General features: G+C 46.0%; 1 protein-coding gene across 1 annotated transcript in view; it reads left to right on the top strand.

Annotated features, from left to right (window-relative positions):
- prkcq (protein kinase C, theta) overlaps positions 1-18,999 on the top strand; it is a 152,008-nt gene that overhangs the window by 111,581 nt on the left and 21,428 nt on the right. The window contains exons 8-12 of the mRNA XM_052034320.1: positions 3,561-3,690; positions 7,572-7,681; positions 9,267-9,366; positions 14,916-15,073; positions 16,806-16,979. Of these exons, the coding sequence (XP_051890280.1) occupies positions 3,561-3,690; positions 7,572-7,681; positions 9,267-9,366; positions 14,916-15,073; positions 16,806-16,979 (672 nt within the window). The remainder of the gene's footprint in view (positions 1-3,560; positions 3,691-7,571; positions 7,682-9,266; positions 9,367-14,915; positions 15,074-16,805; positions 16,980-18,999) is intronic.

The following is an 18,999-nucleotide window of genomic DNA, read 5'->3' as shown; positions in this document are numbered from 1 at the left end:
AGGAAACAGAAGGGTTGTTGTTTAGATGAAGGACAGGAGAGATGGAATGCCTGGTGGTGGTGCGGCTGGTTGAGAGATGGGGGCAAGGAGTGTCTGGGGGAGCTGTAGATAGGAGGAGAGAAATGAAATCTGAAATTCCCAGAAGTAGCAAAAGTGTGCCTGCTGGATTGTTAGATACAAAGACTGATCAGCTGAAGATTTGATTGCAATCTTGAGTCAGTAAGATCTCTGTTGGAACAGTTCAGTTTTGCAACATCCTGTGTTGTCTGGATACCACTAGAGACAAATTGCATCCCTTTAAAGAAAGCCCCTAATCCCTGTTAACGAGTAACAGCATCGGCTTTTTAAACACACAAAGAATGGTAGGAGCCAAGGGGGTGTTGAGGATCAGAGGGACCTCGGCGTATATGTCCAAGGATTCCTGAAAGCAACAGCACAGGCAGGTAAGGTGGTGAAGACAGCATACAGGACACTTGCCCTCATTAGCCAAGGTATAGAAGTTAAGAGTAGGGAGGTCATGGTACAACCAAGATACCGTATAGTCATAGACAAGCTCAGGTAGGCGCATGGTCAGCATGGACAAGTGGGGCCGAAGGGCCTGTCAAGCCTCCTGAGGTCTAGTAACTGCTCTGCCTCAGGGGTGGCTGTCAAATGGAGACCTCCAGTTCAATTGCTTCTTCAACTGAATTAAGTTGCTGGATTAGCGCTGGGACCATCTGACCGAGTATGATAATTCACACGGCCTTCTAGAAATAATCCTTGGTTAACACTTGGTTAACTCCTTGACTCTATAACTAGACAAGACATTATTTCGCACAAAGCTGCAGTTCTGGTCACCATATTTTGGGAGGGATGTGATCACACTGTGGGGTGCAGAGGAGAGTCAGCGGGACGTTTCCTGGATTAGAATAGTTCTGTTATCAGGAGAGACTGGGTAGATTAGGTTTGTTTATGCTGGAGTGGAAAAGGCTGAAGAGGGATGAGACAGAGGTGTACAAAATTCTGAGGGGAGCCGCTAGAGTAGTGAAAAACTTTTCCCTGAAGCTAACATAGAACATAGAGCACTACAGCACAGTACAGGCCCTTCAGCCCACAATATTGTGCCGATGTTTTATCCTTCTCTAAGATCTATCTAACCCTTCCCTCCCACATAGTCCCCTATTTTTCTAACACTCATGTGTCTATCTAGGAGTGTCTTAAATGTCCCTAATGTATCTGCCCCCACAACCTCTGCCGGCAGTGCGTTCCACACACCCACCACTCTCTGTAAAAAACTTACCCCTGACATCACCCTTATACCTTCCTCCAATCACTTTAAGATTATGTTCCCTCGTGTTAGCCATTGTCGCCCTGGGAAAAAGTCTCTGACTGTCCACTCGATCTATGCCTCTTATCATCTTGTACACCTCTATCAAGTTACCTCTCATCCTCCTTCTCTCCAAAGAGAAAAGCCCGAGCTCAATCAACCTATCCTCATAAGACATGTTCTCCAATCCAGGCATAGGTTTAAGGTAAAGGGTAGGAGATTTAGAAGGGATTTGAGGAAGAATTTTTTTCACCTAGAGAGTGTTTGCAATCTGGAACACACTGAGTGCGTGGTGGAGCCAGGTACTCTCACAACAATTAAGGAGTGTCTAGAAGAGAGCTTGCAAGACTTCGAAGGCTACAGATCAAGTACTGGTAAATGGGATTACCATAGAGAGGTATAGATGGGATTACTATAGAGAGAAGAATAGAGAGGGGCAGGCACGGTAGTCTAGCGATTAGCGTAACGCTATTACAGCACCAGCAACCCGGATTCAATTCCCGCTGCTGCCAGCAAGGAGTTGGTACGTTCTCCCCGTGTCTGCGTGGGTTTCCTCTGGGTGCTCTGGTTTCCTCCCACATTCCAAAGACTATGGGTTAGGAAGTTGGGAGCATGCTATGTTGGCGCCGGAAGCGTGGCGACATTTGCGGGCTGCCCCCAGAACACTCCACGCAAAAGATGCATTTCACTGTGTGTTTCGATGTTCATGTGACCAATAAAGATATCTTATGGGTGGCAGGCATGGATATGGTGGGCTGAAGGGCCTGTTTCTGTGCTATATAACTGAGTCAAAATAGATCCGTAGAGAGACGATGGATCCTCATCAAACACTGGGTTGGCCACCACTGAAGTATTTTGCACAGTTCTGTACTTTTGGAAAGAAGTTTGTACCTTGGAGAGGGTGCAAAAGGGATCTGCCAAAGTGATTCAGGGGATAACGGACATTGGTTCTGTAGCCAGACCGGAGAAGTTGGGGTTATCTTCCTGGGAGTAAAGAAGGTTGTTTGGGGATCTGATAGGCATGTTTACAATCATGTAGGTTTAGGCAGAGTAGATGGAGAGAAATTGTTTCCATTGGCTGAAGAACCAAGGACTGGGAACATAAAGTGAAAGTGACTGACAAAATAACGAGAAGGGAAATGAGGGAGCCTTCCATGGGGGGAAAGTGGTGGAGACAGATTCGACAGAGGCGTTTGAGAGGCTCTTAGATAGGCACATGAATGTGCAGAGAATGGAGGCATATGGACATTGTGTCGGCAGAAGGGATTAGTTAGGCGGTTAACTCCTAGTTTAATTAGTTTGGCACAACATCATGGGCCAAAGGGCCTGTTCCCATGCTGTACTGTTCCATGTTCTATGTAAATGAAGAAAATGTCCATGCAGCGGGTAGTTAGAGTTTGGAATAGACTACCAGGGGGACAGTGGAGACAAATTGAATCGTGGTTTTCAAAAGGAAGCTGATACGCAGAGAGAACTTGCAAGGCTACAGAAGAGGTGCAGTAGGATGGGACTAGCTGTGTTGCTCTCACATAGAGTCACCATGGACTAGATGGGTCGAATGGCCTCCTTCCATTCTGTGATTCAGTTATCAGTGGGAGGAGAAGCAGAGTTAACATTTCAAGTCAAGGGCCTTTCACTCCAAGCCTTGTCTGACCCAATGGGAAGTCAGCGAAGTGGAAATCCCAGGGGTACATTGTTTCAAGACGGTAAGCTTTGTCGTTGCCTCAAAGTTTAGCAGAATAATGGTTAGCATTGGAAAGTCACCGCACGGCAGAGTTAATCTATAAATGCAGAGAGGTTAGAACTGGGAAAAGTTCATCAGCTTGAAATACTGGCTGCACTTCTCTCTCCATTGACGCTGACTGACCCACTGTGCCTTCCCAACATTCTCTCCCTCTCTGCAGATTCCCAGTGTCTCGTTCAGGCAGCGACAGAGATGGCGGTAGTTGGCTAGTGGTAGCGGAACTAGATCGTTCAAGCTAATGGAAAGTTTTTTTTAAAAATAAGCAGTCTGTGACATTTGGCAATCAAAGCTTTAATATGTGTTAGAGTTGTGGAATCAACTTTTTATAAGCCAGCTCAGCATTTCCAGATTGACTGTACGATGTTTTTGGCAGCCAACGCAAGGTTTGAGTCAGTCGTAGAACCCCACTGCCTTATCTTGCTGTTATCTTATGCATCGGTGAGCCGTTCCACTTGTTGTCTCTTCTTTGAGGGTTTTCACTAACCACCAGCGTTCTCCTTTGTCTTCTAGTTTCACAAGGAGAGGTTTAAAATTGACATGCCCCACAGATTCAAAGTCTACAATTACAAGAGCCCGACCTTCTGTGAGCACTGCGGAACGCTGTTGTGGGGCCTGGCGAGGCAAGGGTTAAAGTGCGAAGGTAAATGCACAGGTCGTGCTTTGGATACCTCACTCCCCATCTGGAATCCACCAGGAATTTTTCCTCTGCTGTTTCCAGCGTTTCCTTCCCAGCTGCTTTCAGCAAGAATTTAAAGTTATAGAGTGACCTCAATAGCAAAATGGGGTGATATTACTGCCGCAGGAGGAAGGTTTTAAGGTTGCCTAGATAAGGAAAGGAGAAATGGAGAGGTTCAGGGGAAGAATTACAAAGCTTTAGGTGCAGACAGCAAACCATTGATGTTAAAGTCATCCCATACAGGAGTGATTAGAGGTCAGGATCAGCCAGATTGCAGGTGTCTGTGTAGGGTGTGGCAGTGAGCATCAACAAGCCACTGATGGACTTGAAAAAGCGGGTGAGGATCTTTAAATTGAGCTTCTGAGACAGAGTCGGTCACTGAGCAATGAACGTCAAGTCGAGTTTATCGCCATGCTCGCAAGTACGGTGAGCTACAGGTACAACGAAAATCTTGCTTGCAGCAGCATCACAGGCACGTAGGTGCAGACAACACACTGAACATAAATTATGCATACATTATGCATAAATTATACGAGACAGTGAAAGGAAAAAAACTGTCCAACAAAAAAATCAGAGACAAGTCCATGGTAGTGCAAGAGGTGGTCTGTAGTGTTCCGTTGCTGAGGTAGGGTTAGGGTTGTGCAGGTCGGTTCAAGAACCTGATGGTTGTAGGAAAAAAAGTAGCTGTTCCTGAACCTGATGGTGTGGGGACTTCAGGCTTCTGTACCTCCTGCCTGACGGTAGCAGCAAGAGGACGGTGGGGCCCGGATGGTGGGGGATCCTTGACAACAGATACTGCTTTTTTGAGGCCGCACTTCCTGTAGATGCTGTCAACGGCGGGGAGGGCTGTACGGGTGACAGACTTGGGAGGAGTTCAGCACAGCTATCAGAGTCCTGGATGACCTCAGGTTTGAGGACAATGAAAAACAGAATGGACAAAGCTGTGGGTCAGGGAGATGCGAATGCCCACGTGTGGAGCTCAGCGGCAGATGGTCTATCCATCGGTACCAAGGAAATTCTGTCAGGAGCTCTGACCGCCATTTGATTGTGGGGATAAGGCTCCAGTGTTGAGAACTGGATGGCAGAAGATTTTTATTATTGATTTCTTCTGCCTCCTGCCCAATTTTTCCGTGGATCGAAGCAATGGGCTGGCAAATTTACCTCCCTCGCTGTCTAATTGTGTAAGAGTCTCTCGCAGAAGTCTGGAGCACACAAAGGTCACCAAAGGCCCATTGAAAGGAACCTGTGTTGAGCAGGGCAAAATTCTTGAAGACAGGAAGTCAAATTACCCCAATACCCCTTGCTTCTCGCTGTGAGGTGGATGGACTGTGAGTCACGGAGAGACTGCTATCGTCATTGACACCCATGTCAAACACAGGCCTTAGAATATGGAACAGCACAGCGCAGGAGCAGGCCCTTCGGCCCACAATGTTGTGCTGAACTAATTAAATGCCCAACTAAACTAATCCCTTCTGCCTACACAATGTCCATATCCCTCCATTCTCTGCACATTCATGTGCCTATCTAAGAGCCTTTTAAACGCCTCTATCGTATCTGCCTCCATCACCACCCCTGGCAGCACGTTCCGGGCACCCACCACTCTCTGTTAAAGAACTTGCCAACACATCTACTTCGAACTTAGCCCCTCTCACCTTAAATGCATGCCCTCTAGTGTTAGACATTTCAACCCTGGGAAAAAGATACCAGCTGTCTGTCTATGCCTCTCATAACCTTATAAACTTCTATCAGGTCTCCCCTCAGCCTCCACCACTCCAGAGAAAACAATCCAAGTTTGTCCAACCTCTCCTTATAGCTCATGCCCTCTAATCCAGGCAGCATCCTGGTAAATCTCTTCTGCACCCTCTCCAAAGCCTCCACATGCTTCCTATAATGAGGTGACCAGAAATGAGTGCAATACTCCAAATGCAGCCTCACCAGAGTTTTATAAAGCTGCAACGTAACCTCCTGACAATTGAACTCAGTGCCTCGACCAATAAAGGCAAGCATGCCATACGCCTTCTTTACCACCCTATCAACCTGTGCAGCCACCTTCAGGGAACTATGGACCGCAAGATCCCTCTATACATCAACACTGTTAAGGATCCTGCCATTAACTCTGTACTGTCCCTTTACATCTGATCTCCCAAAGCGCACAGACTCGGCCGGATTAAACTCAATCTTCCATTTCTCCGCTCCTATCTGCAGCTGATCTATATAGGCTTTAGGAATGAAATTTGGAATGATCTGTCTGGATGGAACACAAACAAAAAATTTTCACTGTATCTCAGTACATGTGGCAAAAATAAACCAATTCCAATTCCAATTTATGTCATGGCCAAGTTTAAGGTTTACGGGGAACAGGAAACTTGGTCTTTTGTCACCAGCACTCATCGAGTGTGAGAGTCTCCTCTGCTCATTATACTCTTGGAAACCCAGTTCCCTAGAAGGCAACAAAACAGAACATTAGGAGCTGGGTATATTGGTAAATTGCTTTATTATTGTCACATGAACCAAGGTACAGTGAAAAACTTTGTTTTGCATGCCATGCATACACATCATTTAATCACATCAGTGCATTGAGGTAGTACAAGGGAAAATAATAACAGAATGCAGAATAAAGTGTTACAGTTACAGAGAAAGGGCAATGCAGGCAGACAATAAGATGCAAGGCCATGACGAGGTAGATTGTGAGGTCAAGAGTTCATCTTATTATACTAGGGGACCGTTCAATAGTCTGATAACAGCGGGATAGAAGCTGTCCTTGAGCCTGCTGGTACACGTTTTCAGGATTTTGTATCTTCTGCCTGATGGGAGATGGGAGAAGAGAGAATGTCCGGGGTAGGAGGGGTCTTTGGTTATGCTGGCTGCTTCACCAAGGCAGTGAGAATTGTAGGCAGAGTCCGTGGAGGGGAGGCTAGTTTCTGTGATGCGCTGGGCTGTGTCTATATCTCTGCAGTTTCTTATGGTCTCAGGCAGAGCAGTTGCCATACCAAGCCGTGATGCATCCAGATAGGATGCTTTCTGTGGTGCATCAATAAAAATTGGTGAGGCTCAAAGGGGGCATGCGAAATTTCTTTATCCTTCTGAGGAAGTAGAGGCACTGGTGAGCTTTCTTGGCCATGGGTACAGCTAGTTAAAGACCAGTGTGGCATTAGTTGGGGTGTTTCTAACTTATCTCTATGGAACTCTGGTTAGGCCGCATTTAGAGTATTGTGTGCAATTCTGGTCACCTCACTACAGGAGGGATGTCAAGGCTTTAGTAAGGGTGCAGAGGAGGTTTACCAGGATGCTGCCTGGATTAGAGGGCATGTGCTATCAGGAGAGGCTGGACAAACTTGGGCTCTTTTCTCTGGAGCAGCGGAGGCTGAGGGGTGATCTGTTGGAAGTGTATAAAATTATGAGGAGCATAGATAGGGTGGACAAGCAATATCTTTTCCCCATTATTGAGCGATCCAGTACCAGAGGGCATGCATTTAAAGTGAGAGAGGGTAGGTTCAGAGGAGACGTCAGGGGTGCGTTTTTTACTGAGAGAGTGGTGGATGCCTGGAACACCTTGCCTGTTAGGGTGGTGGAGGCAAATTCATTGGGGGCTTTTAAGAGGGGCTTGGATGGGCACATGAATGAGAGGAAAATAGAGGGATATGAGCATTCTGTAGGTAGGAGGGAATAGCTGTGTCGGCACAACATTGTGGGCCAAAGGGCTTGTTCTGTACTGTGCTACATTCTAACTCCCATGAGCTGTCTGCAAGGTCTGATACAGCAGAGTGCTGTGTGAAACAGCCCTTGACTGCAGTGGTGGGGTTAACATGAGAGCCTTAATCGTTGTTTGCTCTTCTCTCTGTCAGAATGCGGAATGAATGTTCATCACAAGTGTCAGAACAAAGTGGCCAACCTGTGTGGCGTTAACCAGAAGATGATGGCTGAAGCCTTGGCCCAAATAGAGAGTGAACAACAGGTATGGAACCAATTTGCTTCTCACCTTTAAGTCAACTTTCTCAAAGTCACAGTAAAGAGCGCCAAGTGAAAGGTCAACAAATGCAAAGCAAGTCCCGCCGAAACAAAGTTCGATTGATTATTGTTCCATAAGCGAAGGGTCGTGTACAAAAGAACAGATCCATCTATAGCAACAAAAATGAAAGCAAGGTTGTGTAAAGAAAGGAGATTTGTCACCCCAGCTGGTGTTCTATAAATCCCAAGAGTACATTAAATTGGGTGCATCTGAAGTAAGTCAGAAAGATGTGGGGGATATCCAACAGGCCACGCAGCATCTGTGGAGAGAGAAACAGAGTGAACAATTCAAGTTGATGCATTTTGCCCAGAATTTCACGACTGAGCACCAGTGAGCTTGATTCCATTGGCTTCGTCAGTACGGATTACTGGGAGGAGGGGCATCATCTGGCCAACATTACAGCTTCTGGAGCAAGTAAAAAGCTGGAGGAACTCAGCGAGTCAGGCAACATCTGTAGAGGGGAATGGACAGTCACGGTTTCGGGTCGAGACCCTTCATCGCCAAGTTAATGATAGCAGCGAGGAAGAAGTTCTAAGGACTTATTGAGAATTGATGTGATGCCTGTTTTATGCTGGTTCAATAAATTGACATTTCCCAACAATGCCGGTTTACAGTTTACACAAAGGAAAAGTGCTTCCCAGGCATGCTCAGAATCAATTCGTCTCGGGATCTCGCGGGAACATTAGTGAGGGAGGTTCAGCCATTGAAAGGCGAGGTGGACTGAATGTCTGACTCTTGCTTCTTGTTCTTAAAGCCTTTCTTAAACTTTAATTTTATTTTGGACTTCTCGGAAAATCTCCCTACGATTGCTGTAAAACACAGAAGGGCAGGGAGGGGTAAGTGGAGGTGGGTTTAAAACACCTGAGTTTCGACCATGGAGAGCAGCTGACCACGTTCTCCTGTCCTTTCCCAACCGGTCTTTTGGTCTCAGTCAAAGGACCTTGCTATATCCCGGGCTGGAAAGACAAATCCTTTTTAGGGTCTCGAACAGACTCTGGGTGAATCAACAGATTATGGAGACTGGGTGAGAAAGTATTGCAGACCAGCAATCTTCCTGACCACTGAAGGATATATAAGGGATCTCACGCATCTCCTTCCTATGTTCTGGTTGTTGTTTTGGTTGGAGAATTAAGATATCTTTATTAGTCACATATACATCGAAACACACTATGAGATGCATCTTTTGCATAGAGTGTTCTGGGGGCAGCCTGCAAGCGCCAACGTAACATGCCCACAACTTCCTAACCCGTACGCCTTTGGAATGTGGGAGGAAACCGGAGCACCCGGAGGAAACCCACGTAGACACACGGGGTGAACGCACAAACTCCTTACAGAGAGTGGCGGGAATTGAACCCGGGTCGCTGGCGCTGTAACAGTATTATGCTAACCGCTACACTACCGTGCCCGCATGTGGGAAACTGTGGGTGCTGGGAACAGAATATCAAAGTGACAAGAGACACCCCAATCCAACTGGCGTTGTACCTGGCTGCTGATTCTTTAACACCCTGTTGTTTGCGTCTCTTCAACGCAGGCCCGTACTCTGCGTGACAACGAATACGTCAGTCGAGAAGGACCTGTTGGTGTTTTCAAAAAACCAGCAGACACTCAGCCAGCTGCTACCTCTGCGAGAGGTACTGTAACATTTCTTTGGTCACTTTACTCTTTGTGTTGTTGGTCTGGAACTAATGTTATTTATGAGAGATATATGCCTTCCTAAGACAAGAATATGCCATCAGAATCCAAATCAGATTTATTAGCATTGACTTAGATGATGTGAAATGTGTTATTCTGCAGCAGTACAGTGCAAATACTTAAAATTACCATAAAAATAAATAGTGCAAAAACAAGGTAGTGTTCATGGGTTCATGGACCGTTCAGAAATTGGTATTGGTTTATTATTGTCAGCTGTACCGAGGGAAACTTGTCTTGCATATCGATCGTACAGGTCAATTCATTACACAGTGCAGTTACATTGAGTTAGTACAGAGTCCATTGAGGTAGTACAGGTAAAAACAATAACAGTACTGAGTGAAGTGTCACAGCTACAGAGAAAGTGCAGTGCAATAAGGTGCAAGGTCACAACAAGGTAGATCATGAGGTCAGAGTCCATCTCATCGTATAAGGGAACCGTTCGATCGTCTTATCACAGTGGGGTAGAATCTGATGGTGGAGGTGAAGAAGCTGTTCCTGAATCATTGAGCATGGGTCTTCAGGCTCCTATACCTCCTCCCCGATGGTAGTAATGCGAAGAGGGCATGTCCCGGATGGTGAGGGTCCTTAGTGACAGATGCCGCCTTCTTGAGGTACCGCCTCTTGACGATGTCCTCGATGGTGGTGAGGGTTATCTTTAATCAGACCACAGCCAAACTCATCTTGCTGATTTCATTTTAGTCCTTTTATCTAAAAAAGGATGTAGTAACACTGGAGGCAGTACGAAGGACTTTCACTAGGCTAATTCCTGGGACGAGAGGGTTGTCCTGTCAAGAGAGATTGGACAGTTTGTGTCTATATTCCTCGGAGTTTAGAAGAATGAGGGGTGATCTTATTCATATGTATAAGATCCTAAGGAGGCTTGACAGGGGAGATATTGGGATGTTTCCACAAGTGGGAGAGTCACGAAGAAAGGTGCCAGTCATTTAAAACTGAGATGTGTAGAATTTTCTACTCTCAGACGGGGGTGAATCTCTGGAATTCTCTGTCCCCGAGGGAGGTGGAAGCCGGATTATTAGGTGTACTTTAAGGTGAAGTTTGATAAATATTTGAAGGATCAAGGAATTGAGTGAGATGGGGAACTGGCACAGAAGAGGAGTTGAGGCCAATGTAGATCATCCGTGATAGAATGGTGAGGCAGGTTTGAGGGGCCAAGTGGCCTCCTCCTGCTCCTCTTTTCTTATGTTCTTGTGTCCCAACTCCAAAAGACTTTATGTCTTCCAATGAAAGATTCCTAACTGATATATGAGGAGACATGAGTGTGAGGGGGTTATTCAATAAGTTACCACTTTCTCCAGTGCTATTGAGATGTCTCATAACAGTAAGCAGTAAGTAGTCACAGTCAAAGTCAAGTTTAGTGTCAGATGCACAAGTCCATGTGTGCACAGGTGCAATGAAAAACTTGCAGCAGCATCACAGGCACATATAAGCAGCATTCAGAAGAAAAACATAAATTATGCAAAGCTATAGATGAGAGAACACAATTAGAACAAAAAACAAAGTCAATTGCAGTGCAAAGTGGTCACAGTGTTGCTATACTGAGGTAGTGATTAGGGTTGTGCCGGTTGGTTCAAGAACCGAATGGTTGAAGGGAAGTAGCTGTTCCTGAACCTGGTGGTGTGGGACTTCAGGCTTCTGTACCTCCTGCCCGATGGTAGCTGCGAGATGGCATGGCCCGGATGTTGGGGATCTTTGATGGTGGATGTTACCTTCTTCTGGCAGCGCCTCCTGTACTTTCTATCGATGGTGGGGGGGGAATGTATTGGACTGAGTCCACTACTCTCTGCTTGGAGAGTGGAGCTGACTTCGTTGGGGAACGGTTGAGGTGAACAGCAGTGAAGGATTTCAGGGAATGCCTGATTAACGCAGGGCTGAACATGGAATGGAACAGTCTGTGCACAGGGAGAGGTGAAGGAGGCTCATGAAGAGTAGGAGCACTGGTACACATCAACTGGGTGAATGTTGCCTTGAAATTCATCCCAGCCAATAGCGCCAAGCACACTACACTCGAGGCTTCGTCAGCACAATGTCCTCTGCCCCTGATATTCCTTCCTTCCAACTCAACAGAATGAATTGTGGAAATCAAAACACTGCAGATGCTGGAAACCTGAAATAAAATTTGGCAGTGCCTGGGATACTCAGCAGGTCAGCCAGCAACTATGGAGAGAGAGAAACAGAGTTAAGTTCTGGAGGGTCATCAACCTGAAGCATTGATTCTGTTTCCCTCTCCACAGATGCTGCCTGACCCACTGGGTAAACCTCGCAATTTCTGCTTTTATTTGTGAATGAATTTTGGAGTCAGATTACAACAGGTCATTGTGACTAGATAACACTGCAGTCTCTGGGGATGAAGATAAGATTTCTTTACTAGTCACACATACATTGAAACACACAGTGAAATGCATCTTTTGCGTAGAGTGTTCTGGGGGCAGCCCGCAAGTGTCGCCACGCTTCCGGCACCAACATAGCATGCCCACAACTTCCTAACCTGTACGTCTTTGGAATGTGGGAGGAAACCGGAGCACCCGGAGGAAACCTATGCAGACACGGGGAGAACGTACAAACTCCTTACAGGCAGTGGCCAGAATTGAACCCGGGTCGCTGACACTGTAAAGCGTTACGCTAACCGCTACACTACCGTGCCTGCATGTGCGGTATAAACCTCAGAGATAAGTGCGAGTGTTTGCTCACTGTATCATCCAATGTGATGGCAGGGCTAAATTCAGTGATGAAGTTATCTATCCAGCCTTCTGAAAGCATCCACAAAATGAGGAGCTGCCTCTCTTCCCTAAATCTTCAGGAAAATCCTGGAGCTGTCCGTAGTTATAACTCAAGATCCTCGGACACTGTGCAAGATCCACACAACCTCCGCCCTCTATTCCTTCATTAAAATAGCTCCAGTTTTAAAAAATTTCCGATAAATATTCAGGTACTTGGAAACCTTCATAAATCACAGACTGAGCATCCATGTTGTAACCTGCATTTACCTTGAGTCAGTCAGCCCCCAGTGAGCTGCTGGGCGATTTTGTGATCACGTGGCTGAATTTCAGCCACTTCCTGATGGGACCTTTTCCTCACAGGTCTGTGTTAATAAGGTTGGCAGCGTTGTGACTGGTTCTGCGCGATATTGGTTGCCAGTATCTGGGGGCAGAGGATAGTCTGGGTTAATTGTGCCCAGTGTGAGAATGTACTCACTGGCTGAATTCTTGTACTCTATCTCCCTCAAATGGCCATTTCGGGAAGAACAACAAAAAGATAAAATCTGTTTCCATAGACGCAACCTCCCTTCAAAGTCTCTCTGCGTGTCACAGAACCCCAGAAAACCTAAAGAAGGGAGGCCATTCGGCCCTTTGTGCCTGTCAATCCCAGCCTATTCCCACCTTCCACCATCAGCTCCAATAATGCTGGCAGTGGTGACTTCCTCTGAAATGTCAAGACTGTCATTTTATAGGGAGGAGCAGGAGATTTTTTGTGTAAAGTAAGATCCCACAGGCCACAAAGAGATCATTGGTTAATTGATATTTGGTGATAATGGCTGAGAGAGGAACATCACCTGAAAGTCGCTATCCTTCATGGGATTTAAGCAGGCAGATGGATATTATTTTTCTCTCACAGTCCATTGTTCCCTGATAGTTTCAACACAGGAGGATAGGGAGGTGAAGAAGCAAATGCCATGTTTGCTTTCATAGGTTGGAGCATGGAATATAAGAGCTGGGACATTATTTTGCAACTTTACAAAGCACTGGTTAGGCCGCACTTGGAGTACTGCGGGCAGTTCTGGTCACCCCACTACTGAAAGGATGTGATTGCATTGGAGAGGATACAGAGGAGATTCACCAGGATGTTGCCTGGGATTGGAGGATTTCAGTTATGGGGAGAGATTGGACAGAAGATAGAACACTACAGCACAGTACAGGCCCTTCAGCCCGCAATGTTGTGTCGACATTTTATCCTGCTCCAAGATCTATCGAACCCTTCCCTCGCACATAGCCCTCCATTTCTCTATCATTCATGTGTCTATCTAAAAGTCTCTTAAATGTCCCTAATGTATCTGCCTCCACCACCTCTGCCAGCAGTGCGTTCCACGCACCCACCACTCTCTGTGTAAAAAACTTACCCCTGACATCCCCCTTATATCTTCCTCCAGTCACCTTAAAATTATGCCCCCTCGTGTTAGCCATTGTCGCCCTGGGAAAAAGTATCTGACAGTCCACTCGATCTATGCCTCTTATCATCTTGTACACCTCTATCAAGTCACCTCTCATCCTCCTTCTCTCCAAAGAGAAAAGCCCGAGCTCGCTCAACCTATCCTCATAAGACATGCTCTCCAATCCAGGCAGCATCCTGGTAAATCTCCTCTGTACCCTCTCTAAAGCTTCCACATCCTTCCTATAATGAGGCGACCAGAACTGAACACAATGCTCCAAGTGTGGTCTGACCAGAGTTCTATAGAGCTGCAACATCACCTCGCGGCTCTTGAACGCTTGTTTTCCTTGGAGCAAAGCAGGCTCCAGATTCCCTGAGTGATCTGATGGAGGTAAATAAAATTATGAGAGGCATAGATGGATAGTCAGAAATTTTTTCTCTTGGTCAGTGTATCAAAAACAAGAGGGCGTAGGTTTAAGGTGAGAGGTAGGAGATTTATAGGGGATTTGAGGAGTGAGTTTTTTATACAGAAAGTGGGTGAAATCTGGAACGTGCTGTCAGAGGAGATGGTGGAATCAGATACAGTCACTACGTTTAAGAGGCATTGAGACAGGTATTTAAAGAGGCAAGGTATAGAAGGATATGGTCCTAAATGGGATTAGTGTAGGTCGTAAAAGGGTCAGCATAGATGAGGTGGGCTGAAGGGACTGTTACTGTACTGTACCACCCTATGACTAACACGAGATGGCTAACACAAGGGGACATAATTTTAAGGTGATTGGAGGAAGGTATAAGGGGGATGTCAGGGGTAAGTTTTTTACACAGAGAGTGGTGGGTGTGTGGAACGCACTGCCGGCCGAGGTTGTGGGGACAGATACATTAGGGACATTTAAGAGACTCTTAGATAGCCACATGAATGATAGAGAAATGGAGGGCTATGTGTGAGGGAAGGGTTAGATAGATCTTAGAGCAGGATAAAATGTCGACACAACATTGTGGGCTGAAGGGCCTGTACTGTGCTGTAGTGTTCTATGTTCTACGACCCTGTGATGATCAGGGCTCAAGTAAGACAGCAGTTCTTCGGCACTACACTGCTGTTTAAATTGCAATCTACTGAAACACAGCAAGAGCAGAGGTCCATTCAGACTACCTGTCCATTGTATCAAGTACTTTAACTCCTTCTAATAATTTCAAGTCAACTTTTACTGACATGTTATGTCTTGAGAAGAGTAAGATCATTCTGTGGTGATGAGGAGCAGCAACCATCTGATCTCAGATCCTCGTGAATCTAATCCTTGTGCACGTTCCTCACTCCTGTCCCCAGAGGTGCAAGGAATCACCTGGGAAATGCCAACGGAAGAGGGGGAGAGCAGCCCCCCGGACTCTCCCATCTATGAAGAACCACCCAGGATTGACAAGCACAAGTTTACAGTCGATGACTTCATTCTGCACAAAATGTTGGGGAAAGGTAGCTTTGGGAAGGTAAGGAAAATAACCTACTTCACCCTGTCCGCAGGTTAAAAGGGAGTCACAGATATAAAAATAGCAGGAAAAGTAGGCCATTCGGCCCTCCTATTCCATACTACCCTTGGTCTCATCTCTCATGGGGACCTGGATTAAGCTACCAGGGGAGGTGGTGGATAGCAACGTTTAAGAGGCATTTAGACAGACACATAAACAGGCAGGGAACGGAGGGATATGGCCCAGGTGCAGGCAGATGGGATTAGTTTATCATGGTCAGCATAGACACAGTGGGCTGAAGAGCCTGTTCCGGTTCTGTGTACTTTCTCATCCATAAAAGAAAATTGAGAAATCCCGCTCCCTAATCAATGTTTCTGCATCTGCTCATTCATTACTTTATCAGCGTACAGTTGAAGTAACAAATTCCAGGTTCTTGGTTACTCAAGGAGTTTCATGTTTGCCCCTTGGCCCCTTAACAGCAGACAACCTTCCACAAAGGAAAGTCCTATGAGTTTGTGTGGCTCACAGCTCAACCCAGGAAGAGAGAGGTTCTCCTCCCATCACCCACCTCCTCGCCCTGCTCCCTCCCAGCCAGTCTCCCTCCTGATGGAGTTCTCGCTAACCCTAGTTGATTCAGCAGACACTGTGGCGTTGGTTATTTACTCAGTCCTGGGATGTGGAGATCGCTGGTAACGCCAGCATTTATTGACCATCCTTAATTCCTTCTGACCTAAGGAACTGATTAAAGGTCAACCACATTGGATCTACACATCAACCAGATTGGGTAACGATGGCTGATTTCTTCCCCTGAAGAACAGTGGTAAACCAGATGTGTCTCAGTAACAAGCTGCTAGTTTTATGGTTGCCATGACGGAGACTAGCTTTTATTTCTAAATTGCGAAATTTATTTTATTACTTGAATTTAAATTCCCCAGTTGGGATTTGAGCTCATGTGTCAATGAACCAGAACTGCTGGTTCAGTAACTTGACCTTGACCCCACCATGGCCCAAGAGCCAGTCTGCACTTCCTGTGGACAAGCAAGAAACAAACTGCAGATGCTGGAAATCTGAAACAAAAACAGAAAATGCTAGAAACACTCAGCAAGTCAGGCAGCATCTGTGGTAAAAGAATCGGTGTTTCAGGTTCATAACCCTTCGTGGGAACTGGACGTTGACAAAGCGTTGACTGTTCCTCTCCTGTCACCTACCCCAGAATCTGTGGCCCTCGTCACGGGTGAGAAAGGGAGGTTGATGGGGTCCCAATGAAATGGGCTACATTTTCCAAGGTGGTGCCAAGCTTTTCATAAGGTGAACTGTAAGATAAGATAATATATTTACTTATTAGTCACGTACATAGAAGCACACGGTGAAATACGTCTTTTTGCATTGCTAAGAATGTGCTGGGGGCAGCCCGCAAGTGTCGCCACGCTTCCGGTGCCAACATAGCATGCCCACAACTTCCTAACCTGTACGTCTTTGGAATGTGGGAGGAAACCGGAGCACCTGGAGGAAACCCACACAGACACGGGGAGAACGTACAAACTCCTCATAGGCAGCAGCGGGAATTGAACCCGGGTTGCTGGTGCTGAAGTTGAAGAAACTCAACACACCAGTCTTAAGATGGGCTCAAAATGACGAATTACCAGTGACAAATAAAATGACCTAATTCTGGGAATGCTTTCATTTAACCTTTTATGGCGTTTGTTCGATCCAAACTGACGATGTTTCTTGTACTCCTCATGATCACTGACAGGTCTTTCTCGCAGAGCTGAAGGACAAGAGTCAGTTCTTCGCCATCAAGGCACTGAAGAAAGATGTGGTGCTCATGGATGATGATGTGGAGTGTACTATGGTCGAGAAAAGGGTTTTGTCCCTTGCTTGGGAACACCCGTTCCTCACACATCTCTATTGCACATTCCAAACTAAGGTAGGGCTCCTGAATCAAATCACTTTACTTTTTAAAAATGACTCAACTGCATTTCATTCCTTTTACTTTGTGTGTTCAATTTTAGCGATCTGGGCATCATTGGCAAGGCCAGCATATATTGCCCATCCCTGAATGCCCTCGTGATGAGCCGCCTTCTTGAACCGTTGCTAGCTTTCAGGTGAAGGGGCTCTGACAGTCAAAGTCAAAAATCAAAGTCGAGTTTACTACCATAATCACAAGTCCACGTGTGCAATGAAAAACTTACTTTCAGCAGCGTCACAGGCACAAGGCATCAGACAAGCAGCATTCACAAGAAAAAGATAAATTAAACATAAGTTATACACGATTTTTACAAGAAGAAAAACTTACGGTAATTTTTATGTCTTGCACTGTACTGCTGCTGCAAAACAGCAACTTTCATGTCATATGTCAGTGATAATCAACCTGATTCTGATTCATAAGAACTAGGAGCAGGAGTCGGCCATCTGGCCTGTCGGGCCTGCTCCGCCATTCAATAAGATCACAGCTGATCTGGCCGTGGTCTCAGATCCACCTACCTGCCTTTTCCCCATCACCCTTAATTCCCCTCCTGTGCAAAAATCAATCTAACTGTGTCTTGAATATATTTAATGAGGTAGTCTCTACTGCTTCCCTGGGCAGAGAATTCCACAGATTCACTACTCCCTGGGAAACGCAGTTCCTCCTCATCTCCGTCCTGTGGCATCACCATCACCAAGTGGCCCAGCTTCACCCTGGCAGTCATCCTTGCCCCAAAGCTCAAATGGACCAGCACGTGAACACCATGGATGTGATCGCTGATCATAAACTGGGTATCCTACAGCGAGTGACTCATCTCCTTGACAGTGATGCTCAGATTCCACACACGACTATAAAGAAAGACGAAGGGATAGACAGCAGATACATTCTTGAATAATTCACACCCACAGAAATGACTTAATTGACATTTATGATGACAATCAAAGGTCAAAGTGATAATGCCACAATTTTCCCTCTACTGTGATGGAGCGATCCTCAGAGAAATCAAGTGGAATCATTTTGTAATAAAATAAAATTGTTTACTTGAAGTAACCCTTTAAAATGATAAACAACACAAGCCATTTCGTATCTATGTTGTAAACTGCAGTGGAATTCAAACAAGAAAGCCCTGCTACCTATTGATTCCATCTTCTCTGTCTGTACACTGCCCATTTTGTTCCACATAAAATTCTACAGGGCAGGGTGCTATCATTTCACTGAAGTTGCTCTGTTTAAAACAAGTTCCAGCAAGGAGAATATAACCTCTTGACACCTTCAAGTTGAGTCAAGTCGAACTGAGTTTATTGCCATGTGCACAAGTACGTTGAGGTACAGGTACAGTGAAAAACTTGCAGCAGCATCACAGGCACGTAGGTACAGACAACACACAGAGCATAAATTATACATGAATTATACCAGACAGTGCAGAAAAAGACTGTGCAAAATATTAAGAGGAACAGATAGAGTAGACAGCCAGCGCCTCTTTCCCAGGGCACCAATGCTCAGTACAAGAGGGCATGGCTTTAAAGTAATGGGTGGGAAGTTCAAGGGAGATATCAGAAGGAGGTTTTTTTACCCAGGGAGTGGTTGGGGCAGGGAATGCGCTGCCTGGGGCTGTGGTGGAGGCAGGTACATTTGTCAAATTCAAGAGATTACTAGATAAGCATGTGGAGGAATTTAAAGTAGAAGGGTATGTGGGGGGAAGGGGTTAGATAGTCTTAGGCGAGGTTTAAAGGTCGGCACAACATTGTGGGCCAAAGGGCCTGTATTGTGCTGTACTGTTCTATGTTCTAAAACAAGACACTACTGCAAAACAAAAACACAATCAGAGATGTCCATGGTCGTGCACGACATTGTGGGCTGAAGAGCCTGCTCCTGTGCTGCACTGTACTGTCCTATGTGCTAGTGTAAGAGGTGGTCCGTAGTGTTCCATTGCTGAGGTAGGATTAGGATTCTTGCTGTACCCCCAACACTGCCCCCACCT

This window comes from Pristis pectinata, chromosome 19 (genome assembly GCF_009764475.1).
Source record: "Pristis pectinata isolate sPriPec2 chromosome 19, sPriPec2.1.pri, whole genome shotgun sequence".
Taxonomy (NCBI): Eukaryota; Metazoa; Chordata; class Chondrichthyes; order Rhinopristiformes; family Pristidae; genus Pristis; species Pristis pectinata.
Note: the sequence above shows the minus strand (reverse complement) of the source record. Positions and strands in the feature narration are given on the sequence as shown.